This window comes from Pan paniscus, chromosome 1 (assembly GCF_029289425.2).
Source record: "Pan paniscus chromosome 1, NHGRI_mPanPan1-v2.0_pri, whole genome shotgun sequence".
Taxonomy (NCBI): domain Eukaryota; kingdom Metazoa; phylum Chordata; class Mammalia; order Primates; family Hominidae; genus Pan; species Pan paniscus.
The window spans coordinates 89,476,385-89,491,588 of record NC_073249.2 but is presented as its reverse complement, the minus strand read 5'-3'; the positions used below and the strand labels follow the sequence as shown (position 1 = coordinate 89,491,588).

The 15,204-nt window shown below is 50.6% G+C and overlaps 1 protein-coding gene across 1 annotated transcript; it reads left to right on the top strand.

Moving 5' to 3' along the window:
- The first annotated feature begins 6,880 nt into the window (after positions 1-6,880).
- On the top strand, positions 6,881-14,361 carry NHLH1 (nescient helix-loop-helix 1). The gene is made up of 2 exons (XM_003811889.7): positions 6,881-7,199; positions 10,418-14,361. The coding sequence occupies exon 2, from the start codon at positions 10,593-10,595 to the stop codon at positions 10,992-10,994; it is 402 nt and encodes a 133-aa protein (XP_003811937.1). The 5' UTR covers positions 6,881-7,199; positions 10,418-10,592; the 3' UTR covers positions 10,995-14,361.
- The last annotated feature ends 843 nt before the right edge of the window (positions 14,362-15,204 follow it).

Sequence of the window (15,204 nt, the reverse complement as noted above, 5' to 3'; positions counted from 1 at the left end):
ATGGAAAGGGACTGGCTGGCAGTATTCACAGGGTCTCAAGCACTCCTCTTAGTTCCCTGATTGGACTACTTACCTTTTCAAATCCTGCTGAGAAGAGGTGATTTTTCTCCAGGTTTCTCTCCAAGTTCCCCTGGGGGGAAGGGAGACATGTTTGGAGTTCAAGAGATGAAATACACCCTGCTACTTCTCCCCCACCCCAACCCTCCCAGTTTGAGCTGGAGAGGCTGTGTGATGCTGGCGGGAGTCGAGCACAGCTGCCACCATCGACTGGGCCGGGCTCCACACCTCCCTCGGCCAACAGGTCTCCCAGCGGACAGAGCAGTAAACTCCCTCATCCTGCTGGCAGCTTCAGGAAGCAGAGAAGTGGCTGGGTACCAATGAGGGGGCTGAACAGGGAAACAAGGTTGGGCGGAATCGTGATCAAGGGGTAAGTAAGAAGTTACAAGATGTAGGACTGTCACTACTTCAATGTCCTCTGCCTAGGGAAGCATCCTGAACACAAGCTTGTCTGCTGCCTTCCATGTTCCCTTACCTTCCACCTCCTAAAAAACCAGCTTAGCTTTTTCCATGGCTCATGGAGAGGCCAGGCCCCATAGAAGGAGCACAGCCATCCAGATGACCCACTGGGCTCTCACCCTCCCTTTCTGAGACCATGGTTCTGGCTTCTTACCAGGTATCTCCTATGCCCTGAAGACCATGTGTGACTGGCTGGAAGCATCTAATGGGCCATGTACTTCTCAGTTCCTTAGCCTCCACCTCTCCCTTGATCTAGGCCTTGCCTACCCATGCCTTCTGAAATATTTCATTTTCCAGCCCCTTTCCTTTCCCTGAGGGCTTTCCTCCCTACCTACTCCTGCTTGTTGCTAGCTGACACTGTACCTTCTCTTCCTCCCAACCCATGCCAATAATTGAATAACTGACCACTCCTGCCCCAAGACCCAGCCTGCCTCTGCCTATTGTGATATCTCGTCCCTCAAGACGAAGGCTTTCCTACCCACTGGTGTTTCTTTCCCAGCTTATTTGAGTAAAGGGATTTTCTATTTTTTTCTTTTTCATCTCTGGGCCACTGCTCTCAAAGGTACATACTGGGATGAGATACTGTTTACCCAGAGTACTCTGTGTCACCATTATTCAGTAGGACTTTTGTTTCTTCAAGGGACCTTAGAAATCATTTGCATAGTCTAACTCATTTGACTGAAGAGAGAAACAGCCCAGAGGAGTGATGTGGCTTGCCCAAGGTCACACAGCAAATTAGAGACAGAACTAGGATTAGAACCTTCTGTACATCTGCACGGGCAGCCACAGCAGTAATAAGCATTTATTGAGCATAGCTCTGGGCAGGGCATTCTGCCCAGCATGGACAAAGGGGAAGAGATAGAGCAACTTCCCTTGGAGATTTGGGACCTAGAGTCTAGATGGCAGGACAAGACATAAGATAAATAACAGGCAAGGCAGCATAGGCCCCATGCAAAATCAGTGCTATAAACAAGTTCTACAGAGAAGTTCAGAGGATGAAAGCTTTCCTTCCCAGGCGAGGCCAGTATGGAGGAACGTCGTGGGAAAAGCTAAGGACCAGGATTCTGCCACTAATGCTCTTTGTGACCTTGGAAAGGGCATTTCCTCCCTCTGTAAAGTGTAGTTAGACAAGGGACTGCTCTCAGGTCCTCCCTGGCTCTGTCAGTCTTGTTCTTTGAAGAGAAAGCTGGAATTGAAGCCTCTTCCTTCTCCCTTCATCTGAAAACTCGGAACAGGGAACGTTTGGAGAGGTTGATCAATTCCTGAACTTTCAAAGGTAGCCGGAGAATCAACTCTAGGGAGGAAAGCCTGAGGGGCACTATTGCCCTATAACCCAGGGACAGCAGGAATATGGGGAAACTGTGGCATAACACCATAGAAAAGACCCTGTCACCCAGCATCCCATTCCCAAAAAAAGTTTGGCAGGAATTGAAGTTAAACTGGGGAAGCAGGGACCCCTGGAAGGTTGGGGTCCCAATGGGCCTCAGATTGGATTTTTATTCCTTCCTGAATTCAAACTCCAAAGCTAGAGGAGCTCTCCCACTCCTACTGTGGAAAAGGGCAGCTGTTGCCCCTGTCCCCAATCAGGGGAAACTTGGAGCAGGAGTGGAGGGGTCATCTCAGGAGGCCTAAGGAGAAGTCATTAGTCGGAGATGATGCAATTGTGAGTAAATGTTACAGCCTCTGGCTCAGGCTAGTTGGATGCTCAGAAGCTGGGGGCTAGGACCCCTAGAGTCCCCACTATCTCCCCCAACTCACAACTGAGAAGGAGTTAGATAAACTGAGGGAAGAAAGAAAAAAAGTGAAATGAGAGGGTATCTAGAAAAGGATAAGCTAGTGAAAGGAAACTAAGGAAGTAGGGGGTTCCTGAAAGGGCTGAAGGCGGAAAGGGAGGCTGAAAGCTGTGCTGAGAGGGATCCCAACCTGAGGGGAGAAAGGCCAGGTGGGCGTGGCCAGGAGGGGAGTAAGCCCAGAGCTGGTGGTGACAGATGGGTGGACACAAAGAAGAGAGCTTCAGGGAAGACAGATGGATGGGGGAGGGAAGAGAAGAGGTTGGGGGGGTTAGGGGGGAGCCCAGTGGTTGGAGGCCATAATGAGATTGGAGATGGACTATGAGCTGAGGAGAGGTGAGTGAAGAGGAGAGAAGAGAGGGGAGGCCGCCTTAGGAGACAAAGGCAATACAGCCTAGAGGGCTGGGAGGAGAGGGCTCAGTTGGGTGCTGAGAAGGGGGGCTTCCAGCCGGGCTGGCAGCAGAGAGAGTGACAGATTGTGTAGTGAGCCAGAGTGGAGACCCGCTGTCACCTTCCAGAGGCACAGAGAGGTGGAGACAGAGAAAGACAGACTGACAGAGACCATGTGGAAAAACAAGGAAAGAAGCTAAGACAGAAGACATCCAAGACAGGCTGTCCCTTCCCAGAAACAACAGCTCCTGCCCAGGAGGAGCAAGCTCTGCCTGTCTTGCTCCTGTGACCCAAAACACTGCCACTGTTACAAAATAACACCCTAGCCATAGGCCACTCCTGGGAAGGGTCAGGCGGTGTGGCACAGCGAGGGTTAATGTCGTCTGCTGTCCCTGCCAGCCGCTTGCCTGGTTGGGTCCCCAGGGCTCCCCACATATGTCACCACCTCTCCTGCCAAACCCACTGCTTCCCAGCTCCTCCAGGCCCTCCCCCCGCCCTCAAGGACAAGGCCCAGGCCCCTGTGTCTTCCCTACACACCAACCTCCCTCCCCTCCCTCAACGATCTACCTCTCAGGCTATGGGGAAAGATTTGTGAATCATGATCTGAAAAAGTGAATGCCTATAAAATGTAAAATAGCAGGAACACTCATTCTATTGTATCAGGTTTTGCTTGATTATCGGATTATAGCAAATAAAAGCCAGTGGAGATTTTTAAACAACAAAAAGAAAGTAAAATAACAACAAACTATAAAGCCATAATCATCCTCCTTATCCCCAGGCCCTGGTCTTCCTGTCCTCCTTGCAGCAAAGACCCACACACAACTCCAAGGGTTCTCCCTTCCACTGGGGCCAGAGGCCAGACAACCTGGGTTGGCCTCAGAGCTCTCCCCAGCCTCCACAATCATAATGCCTCAGATATATGTGTGTATGAAACTTCTTGCCACTTTTAAATCACCATAGGAGGTTGGGATGAGCACTTCATACAGTTCACCTAGCACTTTCCCATGCATTATTTCACCTGGGTGTCACTACTATAACAAAATAAAACTCAGTCAAGGTTAAGTGACTTATCCAAGGTCACCAGGACTTAGACCCACGTGTAGCTGCCCCCAAATTTAGTAGATGTAGTTCTTCCCACCATTTCATGCGTTTATGTCCTCTTTGTCACAACTGTGTTCTTTTTTAGCTACTCCCCTAAGGAGCAAAAGCTGAAATCCTAAGTGAAAACTGGGGCAGGAGGCCCCAGAGTCCAGGATCCTGGGATGCCAGATGCAGAGGAGGAGGAGCAGCCCCCAGAGCACTCTTTCACCCTCCTCTCCCGTGGAACCTTAGCTTGAACTGCGACGGGTTCAGGCGGGGTGCTTCAGGGATGGAGGTTGCAGAGCTTAAGTATCTGAGCAAAATGGCCTGAAAGGAGGGAGCCCTGCAAGGGGTTTGGCTTCTTCCTGCATGCTCTATGCCATCCTCAAGGTTCCTTTCTGCTTCGGGGGTCTCTCTAGATTCTGCTTCTGTTTTCCTCAATGTCTTACTTTTTGGGATCTGGCCTCCCTGTTTCAGTAATAGTCCCTCATCTCCATCGTTCAGTTTATCACCTTTCCCCACCTTGTTCTCTTTGTCTCTGGTATTTTTTGTTTCCTCCCAACTGTCTGCTCTCTGCTTACCCCGTGCCTATGTGGCCCCACCTTGCCTTGGGGCCTCCCTCAGGACTCTGTCTCATGGTGTCAGTATTTCTCTGTCGCTGAATAGCTGTTTCCTCCACATATGTATTCATCCAAGTCTGTGTCTCCCTAGCAGCCTCCTTTTTTTTTTTTTTTTGACGGAGTCTTGCTCTTGTCACCCAGGCTGGAGTGCAATGGCACAATTTTGGCTCACTGCAACCTCTGCCTCCCGGGTTCAAGCGATTCTCCTGTCTCAGCCTCTCGAGTAGCTGGGATTACAAGCGCCCACCACCACGCCCAACTAATTTTTGTATTTTTAGTAGAGACAGGGTTTCACCATGTCGGTCAGGCTGGTCTCGAACTCCTGACCTTAGGTGATCCACCCGCCTCGGCCTCCCAAAGTGCTTGAGATTACAGGCGTGAGCCACCGTGCCCGGCCACAGCATCCTCTTTTAAAGCCTCTCCCCAAGTCTCTATCTCTCCCATAGCTTGGGTCTCCAAGTCTTCCACAAAGCCTTGGCAACCTGGCAATTCTGTTTCCATTCTTTTTTTTTTTTTTTTTAAATCTTTTTACCTCCTTTGTGTCTCAATCTCCCCATGAGACTGTGTCTTCCCATTTCCCTATGTCTTTCCCATGTCTGTTACCCAATGACTCTGGTTTCTCATTTTTTTCTCTCCCTGAGTCTCGGTATCTTCCTGTGTCTTTCTCGTCGTTTCCCTCCACTTCCCCTGTCTCTGGTCATCTCCCCTTCTTTCTGTATCTCTCATCTCCCCCATGGCACTCTCTCCTGAGTCTCTTGGTCTCCCAATTTCTTGGATGGGGTGGAGGGCAGGAGAGTGGAGGAGGTAGAATTGTTGTTGCTGGGGGCTCATTAGGTGGAGATTGGTTTTTAATCAGCACCATGGCAATGATGATGCAAGAACTGAGATGCCACCTGATCCCCTGCCCCCCAGCCCCCCTCCTCAAGCCTCCTTTCCCCTCCAGCTCAGCCCATCTGCTGGCGCCTGGGCACCTGTCTGGGCCTGCCCAGGTGGGAGTTGGCACCTCCCAGACTCAGGGGTGGGGGCAGGTGGGGGAGCTTGGGGAGGAATTATGGGACCCCCTTAGGGAATGCTTCACCCTGGAGAAAGCCCAGAAAAGGTTGACCAGCAACAGGGAAATGGCAAGTCCCTCCAGCCTGAAGGTGGGATGTGCTCCTACTAAGCTCTAGGCCCACTACACATATTATCTCCCTTAATTTCCATGGCAACCTAAGAAGCAGCTATTAGCAACCCCATTTTACAGGAAAAGAGGTCCAGGCTCAAAAGGTTGTTATTTGTCCAAGGTCACACAGCTGACAGAGCCTTTTTCACTGTACCACACTACCTCTGGAGTCCTCTCCAGCCATGGTTTTTTTGAATACTCTCAAAGGTTCAGAGAAGACATCCAACAGCTGAGTGGGGAGAGAACTTCAGATACTGAAACCCTCTATGCGCTGTCTCTCTATGCACTCTGGTCCCTGTGCTGCCCCTCCTCAATCCTGCCACTCGGCAACACACACATACACACACACACTCACACTTACATTCACATACACACACACTTGCATATACATGCTGGAGGCTGCTGAGCTATTGATGGGAACTTAATCAGTGCCCATTTGCATATAATTTTGTGTCTGGTTTCCTTATTGCTGATTTGATGCCCTCAAAACACACTCAGAGCCTGCCTAGGCTGCCCTGCCCTCCTCTCCCAGTGTCCTTCCAATCCTGGTTCTTCCTGTCTTGGCACTCCTCCACTCCTCTCCTTTTAGCCTTTACCTCTTTCTTCCTAAGAGCCCTCTAATTCCCAGTGGGTCAGGTTGGGCTGGCCAGCCTAGAAAAACTCCCTGTGGGGTCTGTGTCCCAAATTTGATCCTGCTCCTCCCCTTGGTGATGGGTTAGGTAGGAAGATAGCGGGTGGGGTAAGAGGGTATGGGGGTGACTGAGTCCCAGGGTGATGAGGGTAGGGGCCTGAACAGTTGCTACAGGCAGGCTGGCAAGCAGTGGGTACCAGCTTTATGAAGGATAAGAGCTTGAGGGCCAGGACCCTAGGGTCCTCTTCTGCATTTTAGTGCTACCCACTTGCTCTTTTCTCAGTTTCCCTGTTAGTACCTTGAAGAGTCTTCCTCTCAGGAAAAAAGAGACACCAGGAAGGGGCTGTCCAAGTCACGCTGGGACTCCGAATGGGGCCATGGCACTTAACCATAGCTTGCTGGGAGCCTCTGCCCTGCTGCCTCTGGTGTGGGAGACTGAGGGGGTTCATCTGTGGTCCTGCCCTGGCTCTCGCCCCAGCCCCACCCCTTCCCCAGCTCTCCATTTCTTGCTTATGAAATATGCATGGAGAACAGATGTCCCTGCTCCCCCACTCCCCGCCCCCCCCCAGGGCCAGCCCCCGCCCCCAGCTCCCGAGGGGTTCCCAGATCCCTCTGCCAATGGCTGCCTGGCCTGGCTGTTTAATATTGATGAGGGGGGGGTGGGCCTGGGCCAGCCAATGGAGAGCTGGGTGTGTGTGTGTGTGTATCTCCATATATATACATAGGGCTGGGCCAGCTCAGGTGTGTGTGTCTGAGGGTGTGTGTGTGAGTGTGGCTGGCCCCAGTACCTGGCCAAGCCCACCACTTCCACCTGGGCCCTACACCCCCACAATGTGTACCCCTCTTATCTGCCCTGGAGCCTGTACAGCCATGCCACGCTACCCCTGAGAGTCTAGAAAGCTGGTCACTAACTTTGCAGACGGATGAGCCTTGAGCACCCAGAGGAGACTGGGGCTGTCAACGCTGCCCCTTGTCCTGCCGGCTTGGATCCCCTGACAGGGTCCTTCTAGGTAAAGGGGAAACCATGGGCGGGGAGGGATGGGCGTGTCCCTCCCATTCTCTGGCTCAAGCCCCTTCCTAGAGCCTCCCTCTAGTTCTCTCCCTTGTGCGCTGTGTCTCTCCCTGTCTCCGCGTGTCCCTCTTCTCCACTCCTCCCCTTCGACTCTTTGTGCCTATCTATCCTCAGTTGGGTTAGGGCTGGCAGAAGTGGGGTGGGAAGTCCTGTCCTGCAGGCTTGGAATTGCTGCTCCCCTGATCCTTGGACCCTGGAACTTTGAGACCAGAAGTGGAATTGGGGGTGAGGACTTGATGGGTAAATAGAAGCTGCTGCCGGGACTGGAACTGGGGAGGACAGTGGGGCCAGGTGGAGATGAGACTGGGGCCAGATGGGGAGCACGGAGAGGGGAAGGAAGGGCATGGCAAAGTGATGAGGGATGAAGGAACATAGGGACCGGGCAGAGAGAATTAGCCTGTGATAGATGTGATAAATGTGTTGGGAACTCCGCAGCTGAACTCCTGCTCCCAGCCCCAGCATGGGGGGTGGGGAGTTGGGGGCACTAAACATGTACTGGGAGGTGCTGACTTTGGGGCCTCCCACACTATTGCCATCCCCCCATAGTTCATTTGAACCCCAGAATATGGAATGTGTTCTCAATTTCAGCACTAACCACCTTCTGTTTCCTGTTAAGATTGTGTGTGTACTTGTCATCAGATGTGGATGACTTTGCATCCCTCCAGAGCTTCATAGCTGTTTGTTGGCTTGACTTGAACCTATCTTCTGTGTGGTGGGGTGGGGCAAGGCTTGGGAGGATCCTAACCCCTTTGAGAGTATCTATCAGACAGGAAAGCCAGGGCTGGGGAGGAAGGGGAGATAGTGATGGTGCAGGCACCTTGGTGCTTCTGTTTCTAATCATTCTTAGTTGAGCTGATGGTGAGTGGCCCACTGTTCCCCTTTAACACTGCACACAAGCAAAACCCTTTCCCCAGCTTTTCCCAGGCCATGTTTGTGCTGCCTTGCCCTGATCTCCTCTGGTCCTAGGACAAGCAAACCTTAGCTGAGTCCCATAAGGGTAGCCCCAAAAATCTGTCTGTGTCCTCTGCAGGCCGTGTCTGAACCTTCCTTGGGCTATGGGAGAGTATGGGGGTAGAAGGTTGATTATGTTCCCTTTCCCCAATCTTCCTTGCCCAGCCTCCAAAAGGGCCAGGGAATGGCAAGGGCTGAAAATTTCGAAGACAGAGGTGGAGGAAGAGGCTGGTTGTGCACAGGGGGGTGGTGGTGAGAAGAGATATCTTCCCCTGGTTTTAGTGGACAGGATCTCATATCTACAATGGTTCTGCTGGGAAGGTTTGGGGAACTGGGAGGGGAGCTGTGCAGAGCTGGGGCAGCTGTGCAGAGCTCCATATGTCCTAGTCTATTCTACAATGGGCAATCTGTGTGTTTATCTGCTCCTCCACCTCAGGCAGCAAGGGTGGAGAGGGGCCCTGAGAGGGAGGGGACCACAGGGCCAAGGCTTGTATTCTCCCCTCACAACTGGGAAGCATCTAGAGTCATAGCTAACTTCTCTTGGGGCTGTGGCTGCAGTCTTGCTCAGATTTTTTCCTCCTTTTATTTATTCATTTAGATAAAAAACAACATACAATTTATAATCTTAACCATTTTTAAGTGTACAATTCAGTAGTGTTCAGTATATTCACATTGTTGTGAAACAGATCTCTAGCAATTTTTCATCCTGCAAATGTATAATTCTATACCCACTAAACAACAACTCCCCTTTACCCCCTCCCTCCAGCCCCTGGCAACCGCCATTCTACTTTCTGTTTCTATGAATTAGACTACTTTAAATACCTCATATAAGTGGAGCTATACAGTATTTGTGTTGTTACTGGTTTATTTCACTTATCATCATATCCTCAAGGTTCATTCATGCTGTAGCATGTGACAGAACTTCCTTTTTAGGGCTGAATAATATTCCACTGTATGTATATACTACATTTTGTTTATCTGTTGTCTATTGATGGACATTTGGGTTGCTTCTACCTCTTGGCTATTGTGAATAGTGCTGCTATGAACATGAGTGTGCAAATATCTCTTTGACACCCTACTTTATTTGTATATATACCCAGAGGTAGGATTCCTGGAGCATATGGTAGTTCTATTTTTTATTTTTTGAGGAACATTTATACTGTTTTCCATAGTGGTTGTATCATTTTGCAATCCCAACAAGGCATAAGGGTTCCAATTTCTCCACATCCTTGCCAAGACTTATTTTTTGTTTGTTTGGTTTTTGTTTTTATAGTAGCCATCCTAATGGGTATGAAGTGATATTTCATAGTGGGTTTGATTTGCATTTTAATGATTAGTGATGTTGAACATTTTTTCATATGCTTGTTGGCCATTTGTATAAAATCTTTGGAGAAATGTGTATTCTAGTCCTTTACCCATTTTTTTCTTAAAAAATGTTTATTTATATAAATTTATGGGGTACAAGTGCAATTTTGTTACATGCATAGATTGCATAATGGTCAAGTCAGGGCTCTTAGGATGTCCATCACCTGAATAACATACACGGTACCCATTCTGTAATTTCTCATTTCACCCCCCTCCCAATCCCTCCTTTGCCCATTTTTAAATTGGGTTATTTGATTTTTTGCTGTTGTTGAGTTGTAGGATTTATTTATATGTTCTGGATATTAACCCCTTATCAGATATATAATTTGCAAATATTTTCTCCCATTCCATAGATTGCCTTTTCACTCTGTTGATTATGTTCGTCAATAAATTAAAGTCTGATGTGGTCCCGTTTTTTTCTATTTTTGCTTTTTGTTGCCTGTGCTTTTGGTGTCATTTCCAAGAAATCACTGCTGAGTCCAACATCATGAAGGTCTCTCCCTATGTTTTCTTCTAGGAGTTTTATGGTTTTAAGTCTTTAATCCTCTTGCTCAGTTTTAACCTGCCTGGTGTATCCTTCTCATCACTTCTGTTCCTTTCCTGTTACTCGTTTTCTCTTCCCTTCTTACTACCTTTCGTCCTCCTCTTCCTTTCACCCTGTCCACCTGCCTCTCTGTCTCTCGGCCTCTCCCCACCCCGACCCCCACCAGTTTCTGCTGTTCTTCCCTCACATTCACAGTTCCTTACCCATCCCAGCCCATCTCAAACCTGCTTTCCCACCTCTGAGCTGAGCATTCCCTCCTCCCTCCGCTGCTATCACTTCTCTCTTCTCTTTTTCAGGCTTCAGACTGGCACCCTGACCATGGAACCCTGAAGTGGCAGTGACTTCTAGAGCTCAGTGGCAGACCCCACGACCCTTCCTCCCCCTTCCTCCCCCTCCCACCACCAGCTTTCAAGCTCCCAGAGGGAGGGGTGGGGAGGGGATCCTGATCTCACAGGGCAGGGGGCTTCCATCATGATGCTCAACTCAGACACCATGGAGCTGGACCTGCCGCCCACTCACTCGGAGACTGAGTCGGGCTTCAGTGACTGTGGGGGCGGGGCGGGCCCTGATGGTGCCGGGCCTGGGGGTCCGGGAGGGGGCCAGGCCCGAGGCCCAGAGCCGGGAGAGCCTGGCCGGAAAGACCTGCAGCATCTGAGCCGCGAGGAGCGCCGGCGCCGGCGCCGCGCCACAGCCAAGTACCGCACGGCCCACGCCACGCGAGAACGCATCCGCGTGGAAGCCTTCAACCTGGCCTTCGCCGAGCTGCGCAAGCTGCTGCCTACGCTGCCCCCCGACAAGAAGCTCTCCAAGATTGAGATCCTGCGCCTGGCCATCTGCTATATCTCCTACCTGAACCACGTGCTGGACGTCTGAACTCAGCCTGTCTCCCACCTCCCGGGCCTCTCTGGGGCCCCTTTCCACCGCTCACTGCTTAGAAAGGCCGCATCCTCCCCGAGCCCTTAGACCTTGGCATGGAGTCCCAAAGGCCCTGGGCACAGGCAGAGAGCCCACCGGCTGGTCATGAGGGCATCTTCCTTTCTCTGACCCAGGCACCTCGAGGGCTATTCTCCTGGGTTCCTTCCGGGGTTTATTGCTGAGGCCCAGCTGTGCAGAATTGTTTGCTAGTGTGGTTAGTATGGAATCCTTGCTGGCTTTACTAAGCCAGCCACACTTGGAGTCTGCCCCCAAGCTCTCTCACTGAATGCTGCCTCTTCTACCCCTATGTCCAAATTTTCAGCCACCACAGACCTCAGCTGTGTATCCTATCTGTTCTAGCTTCTCCTGCCCCTGGTGGGGATGGGCTGTCAGAATTGCAAGGGAGGAAGGCTGGGGTTAGAGTGGGGAGTGGGCTTCTTCCTCCAAGATCTCAGTCTCTCAGTGCTTGGCAGAGGGGTAAGGCCCTGGGGAGGCAGGGGTTGGTGCCCTGACTCCTGTGAGGGGAATCTCAGTAGCTGGGAATTATGGAAAAACTCTTCCTGTTTCTGTCCATCTTGTTCCTGTGGCTTAGCACATACAGACCTCAGATCTTACTTGGTAGTGAGTGCCTTGCCCTCTTTGAGCTATTTGGCTACTTCCCTGTCCCTCTGACTCCTACTGTCCCAATTTTCTCCCTCCCTGTGTGTCACTAGAGAAAAAAAAAACAAAAACCTAGATTCCGGATTAGGGGATGACATCCCAAACAGCCCGGAGTATTTGCAGAAGGCTCAGGCAACGAGTGGGCCACATCTCACTTCTGCTTCCTCATCTCAGCCCACTCTGAAAATGTGCAGCACCCTCACTGGTTCCTCCCCCCAACGCAAGGAGGATGCCCAATTGTTGCCCTCTGGGAATGCACAGTTCTCCTGGCCCTAGGACCTACTTATTACATTTTTTTCTCTTTCCTTGAGCTGCCTTTGGCAAGGGAAGAGACCCCCAACTCTGCGCCCCTACTCCATGCTGCTGATCCCCACCTGCGCACTATAGCGCAGGGTCAGCAGTGGAATGAAGGGCCTTAGAACCTGCATAGAAGAAATGAACTCACTGCATTTCTGTGCTCCCTCCTCCCTCGCACCAAACTCCTAGCTCTACAAGTATATTTATTTATTTATTTATTTATTCATTCATTCATCTATTTATTTACTTATTTATTTATAAATATTGCTATTTATTGCCGAGTTGTGCACTTTGGGGTAGAGTGAGGGGCTCCCAGCAGCTCTAGCCGGGTCTCTCTTGCTTCCTCCCTGCTTACGCCTTTCCTTTTCTTGCTCCTTCTTCAACTCCTGGTGTGTGTGAGCATGCCCTTTGCTTGCCACACCATATCCTTTCCCCAGATCCACCTGTCCTGACACTCTAGTCCTCCAGGATAGTGCTCCTCCCCCAGCTCCAGGGCTCCTGGATGTCTTTCCTCAACTCCCTCCACCCCTAGACAATCCCACCTGGTCCCATCTGCCTCTTTTCTCTCCCCAGCCTGCCCTGTGACCCTTGCCTCTTCCTGATACTCCCAAGAGCAGGCCCCAGGGGTCTGTGTCACATATCTCTGTGTGATTCCTTCTGGTTGCATCCCCAATTTCATACAAAAAGAAAAATAAAAGTGACCTCGTTCTAGCACCAGGTATGGTTGTGGCTCATTCAATTGGGTTAGGAAGCTGGCCTGCAGGTTATGGTAGGGTGGGCATTGAGGGTCCTAGGCTTCGTAGGCTCTTCTGATGGGGTCAGGAGAGCTCAGTTTGGGGAACAAATGAAGACAGAGAAAAGGGGCCACAGGGAAAAGAGGTGCAGGGGAGAGTATAACATACAGGTCCAAGATCTCCTCACCAAAATCTGGGTGCCAGATACTCCCTTCTTGGCACTAATTTAGTGACACTATCTGACTTCTCTGATGTTGTGCTTCCGCTCCTGCTCTCTATGGCCTGAGAAGGAGGTGAATATTTCGGTGGAACCCAAGTTAAACATGTGTCTGTGGGTCCATGCTGCTGGGAAAAGCTATGGTATGAAACTGAGACATTGCCTTCCCCTTTATTGTCTCTAGGCTGGGTCAAAATTCCCTGCAATCTCAGTTCTTGGCCTATTTTGTGTTCCCCAGCCTTAGGATACTGGGGAAAACAGATGGCAGGCCTGGGACTCAGAGAAGAATATGGACAGGGATTAAAAAAAAAAAAAAAGAGTGCTGAAGGGACCCTCAAATGAATTTATAGATGGGGACACTAAAGCTCAGAGAAGGGTAGGGTCTTACCCAAGGCCACACAGCTAACTGGGGGCACAACTAAGGCCCAAATCCAGGTTCTTTCTACCATATGCTGCCAGCTCCCCTCTGCCTCCCTAAAATGACCCAGGCTGACAGTTAGCCCTCTTTTGGACCCCATATTTTCATAGGTGCATTGATAAACTAGAGAGGATTTAGAGTTGTGTGGCGAAGAAACCAAAAGGTCTGGAGACCACTTTATAGAAGAAATAGTTGAAAAACTGAGGATATGTGTCTTGATAAGAGTAGACTTGGGGGTAATATGACATCCATCTTTAAATATTGAAAGAAGAATCAAAAATGGATATTCTGTGGGGCCCCAGTAGGCTGAACAAAACCCGTGAGTAGAAGTTAGAAGAAAGCAGATTTTAATTTGAAGAAAAATTTTGCAACACCTGGAGCTGTCCAGCAATGGCACTGACTGCCTCAAGAGGAGAACTCCAAATAGAGAAGCTGGAGAATCAACCACACGCAGAGAAATCATAGAGCACATTGCTGCCTCAGATGGAACACTGGCTAGGTTCATTAGAAGATCCTCTCCAAACTTAAGGTCATACGAGAAGGCTGAAGGCAAACAGCAGGAGGGAAATGCAGAGACAACTTTCAGTCCCTGAAATATTTTCTTTTTTCTTTTTATCTTTTTGAGACAGAGTCTTGCTCTATTGCCCAGGCTGGAGTGCAGTGGCGGGATCTTGGCCCACTGCAACCTCCACCTCCCCATTCAAGCCATTCTCGTGGTTCAGCCTCCTGAGTAGCTGGGCCTACAGGTGCCCGCTGTCATGCCCGGCTAATTTTTGTGTTTTTAGTAGAGATGGGTTTTCGCCATGTTGGTCAGACTGGTCTCTAACTCCTGGCCTGAAGTGATCCTGCTGCCTTGGCCTCCTAAAATACTGGGATTACAGGCATGAATCACCGTGCCCGGCTATGGGTTTTCATCTTTGATGAACAAAGAATGACATAAGCAGCATGAAGGGCTTGAGTTAGACCTAGGGAGGAGCTTCCATACAGGAGGACTTGACATCTTCCCCTTCCCATGTGAGTTAAATGACATGTGCTCTGCCCAGAGCCTGGCAAAAGGGAAGGCTGAACTGAGATCAGGGAGAACTTCAGGACTCCAAAGGGCCAGAGTTGGACGGGAACACAGAAATCACTGAATCCAACAACTTTATTTCAAAGGCAGGTAAACTACTGTCCAGACAGGTGACGTGACTCACCCATGATGATGGCCTGGGATTAGAAGCCAAATCTTCCATTCCTGGCCCTGAGAGCTTTGTGCTTCTCTGTGCTCAGCAGCCACAGTCCTCTGGGCTCCCTGCCTCCCTCTCTTGTCTCTTTGCCTGGGCTGGAGAGCAGAAGGGCTTAGGGGGCCCCTCCCCTCAGGGATCCCTGAGGGCCTGGAGGTGGTGAGAGGGGGAAGCTGCAGCTGTTCTACTGCTAGCTCCGAATTTCTTCAGATAATCAATTGGCCTCGCTGCCGCTGTCGCTCTTGTTGCTCTTCTCACTCTGGGAAGGACAGGAGAAGGAGGTGGAGAGTGGGAGGAGGAGGGAGCAGGGGACCAGGCACTGGGGGAGGAGGGAGAGGGCAGGGAGATGGAAGTCCCTGGGCTGAGGGGAAAGTGAAAGCTTTGGGGCTAGCAGATAGGGAGGATGGGGAAAAGGGATTGTTAGAAGAGGATCTGCTCTGCATCCCTCATTCCACATCCCTCTAAACCCAACTCATGGGTGGTGGGGTGGGGGAGGGGCAGTTAGGAGGACCCCAGAATGGGACTCTTGCACTTCACCCCTGCTTTCTTACTCCCCTTGCCAAGTATCCCATGCATGGCCATAGCTCCCCCAGCTGTCCATGCCCTCTTCCAGTCCTAG

Bases quoted from the DNA above. Each gene is read 5' to 3' on its own strand.
- NHLH1 (XM_003811889.7), top strand. From the start codon at position 10,593: ATGATGCTCAACTCAGACACCATGGAGCTGGACCTGCCGCCCACTCAC.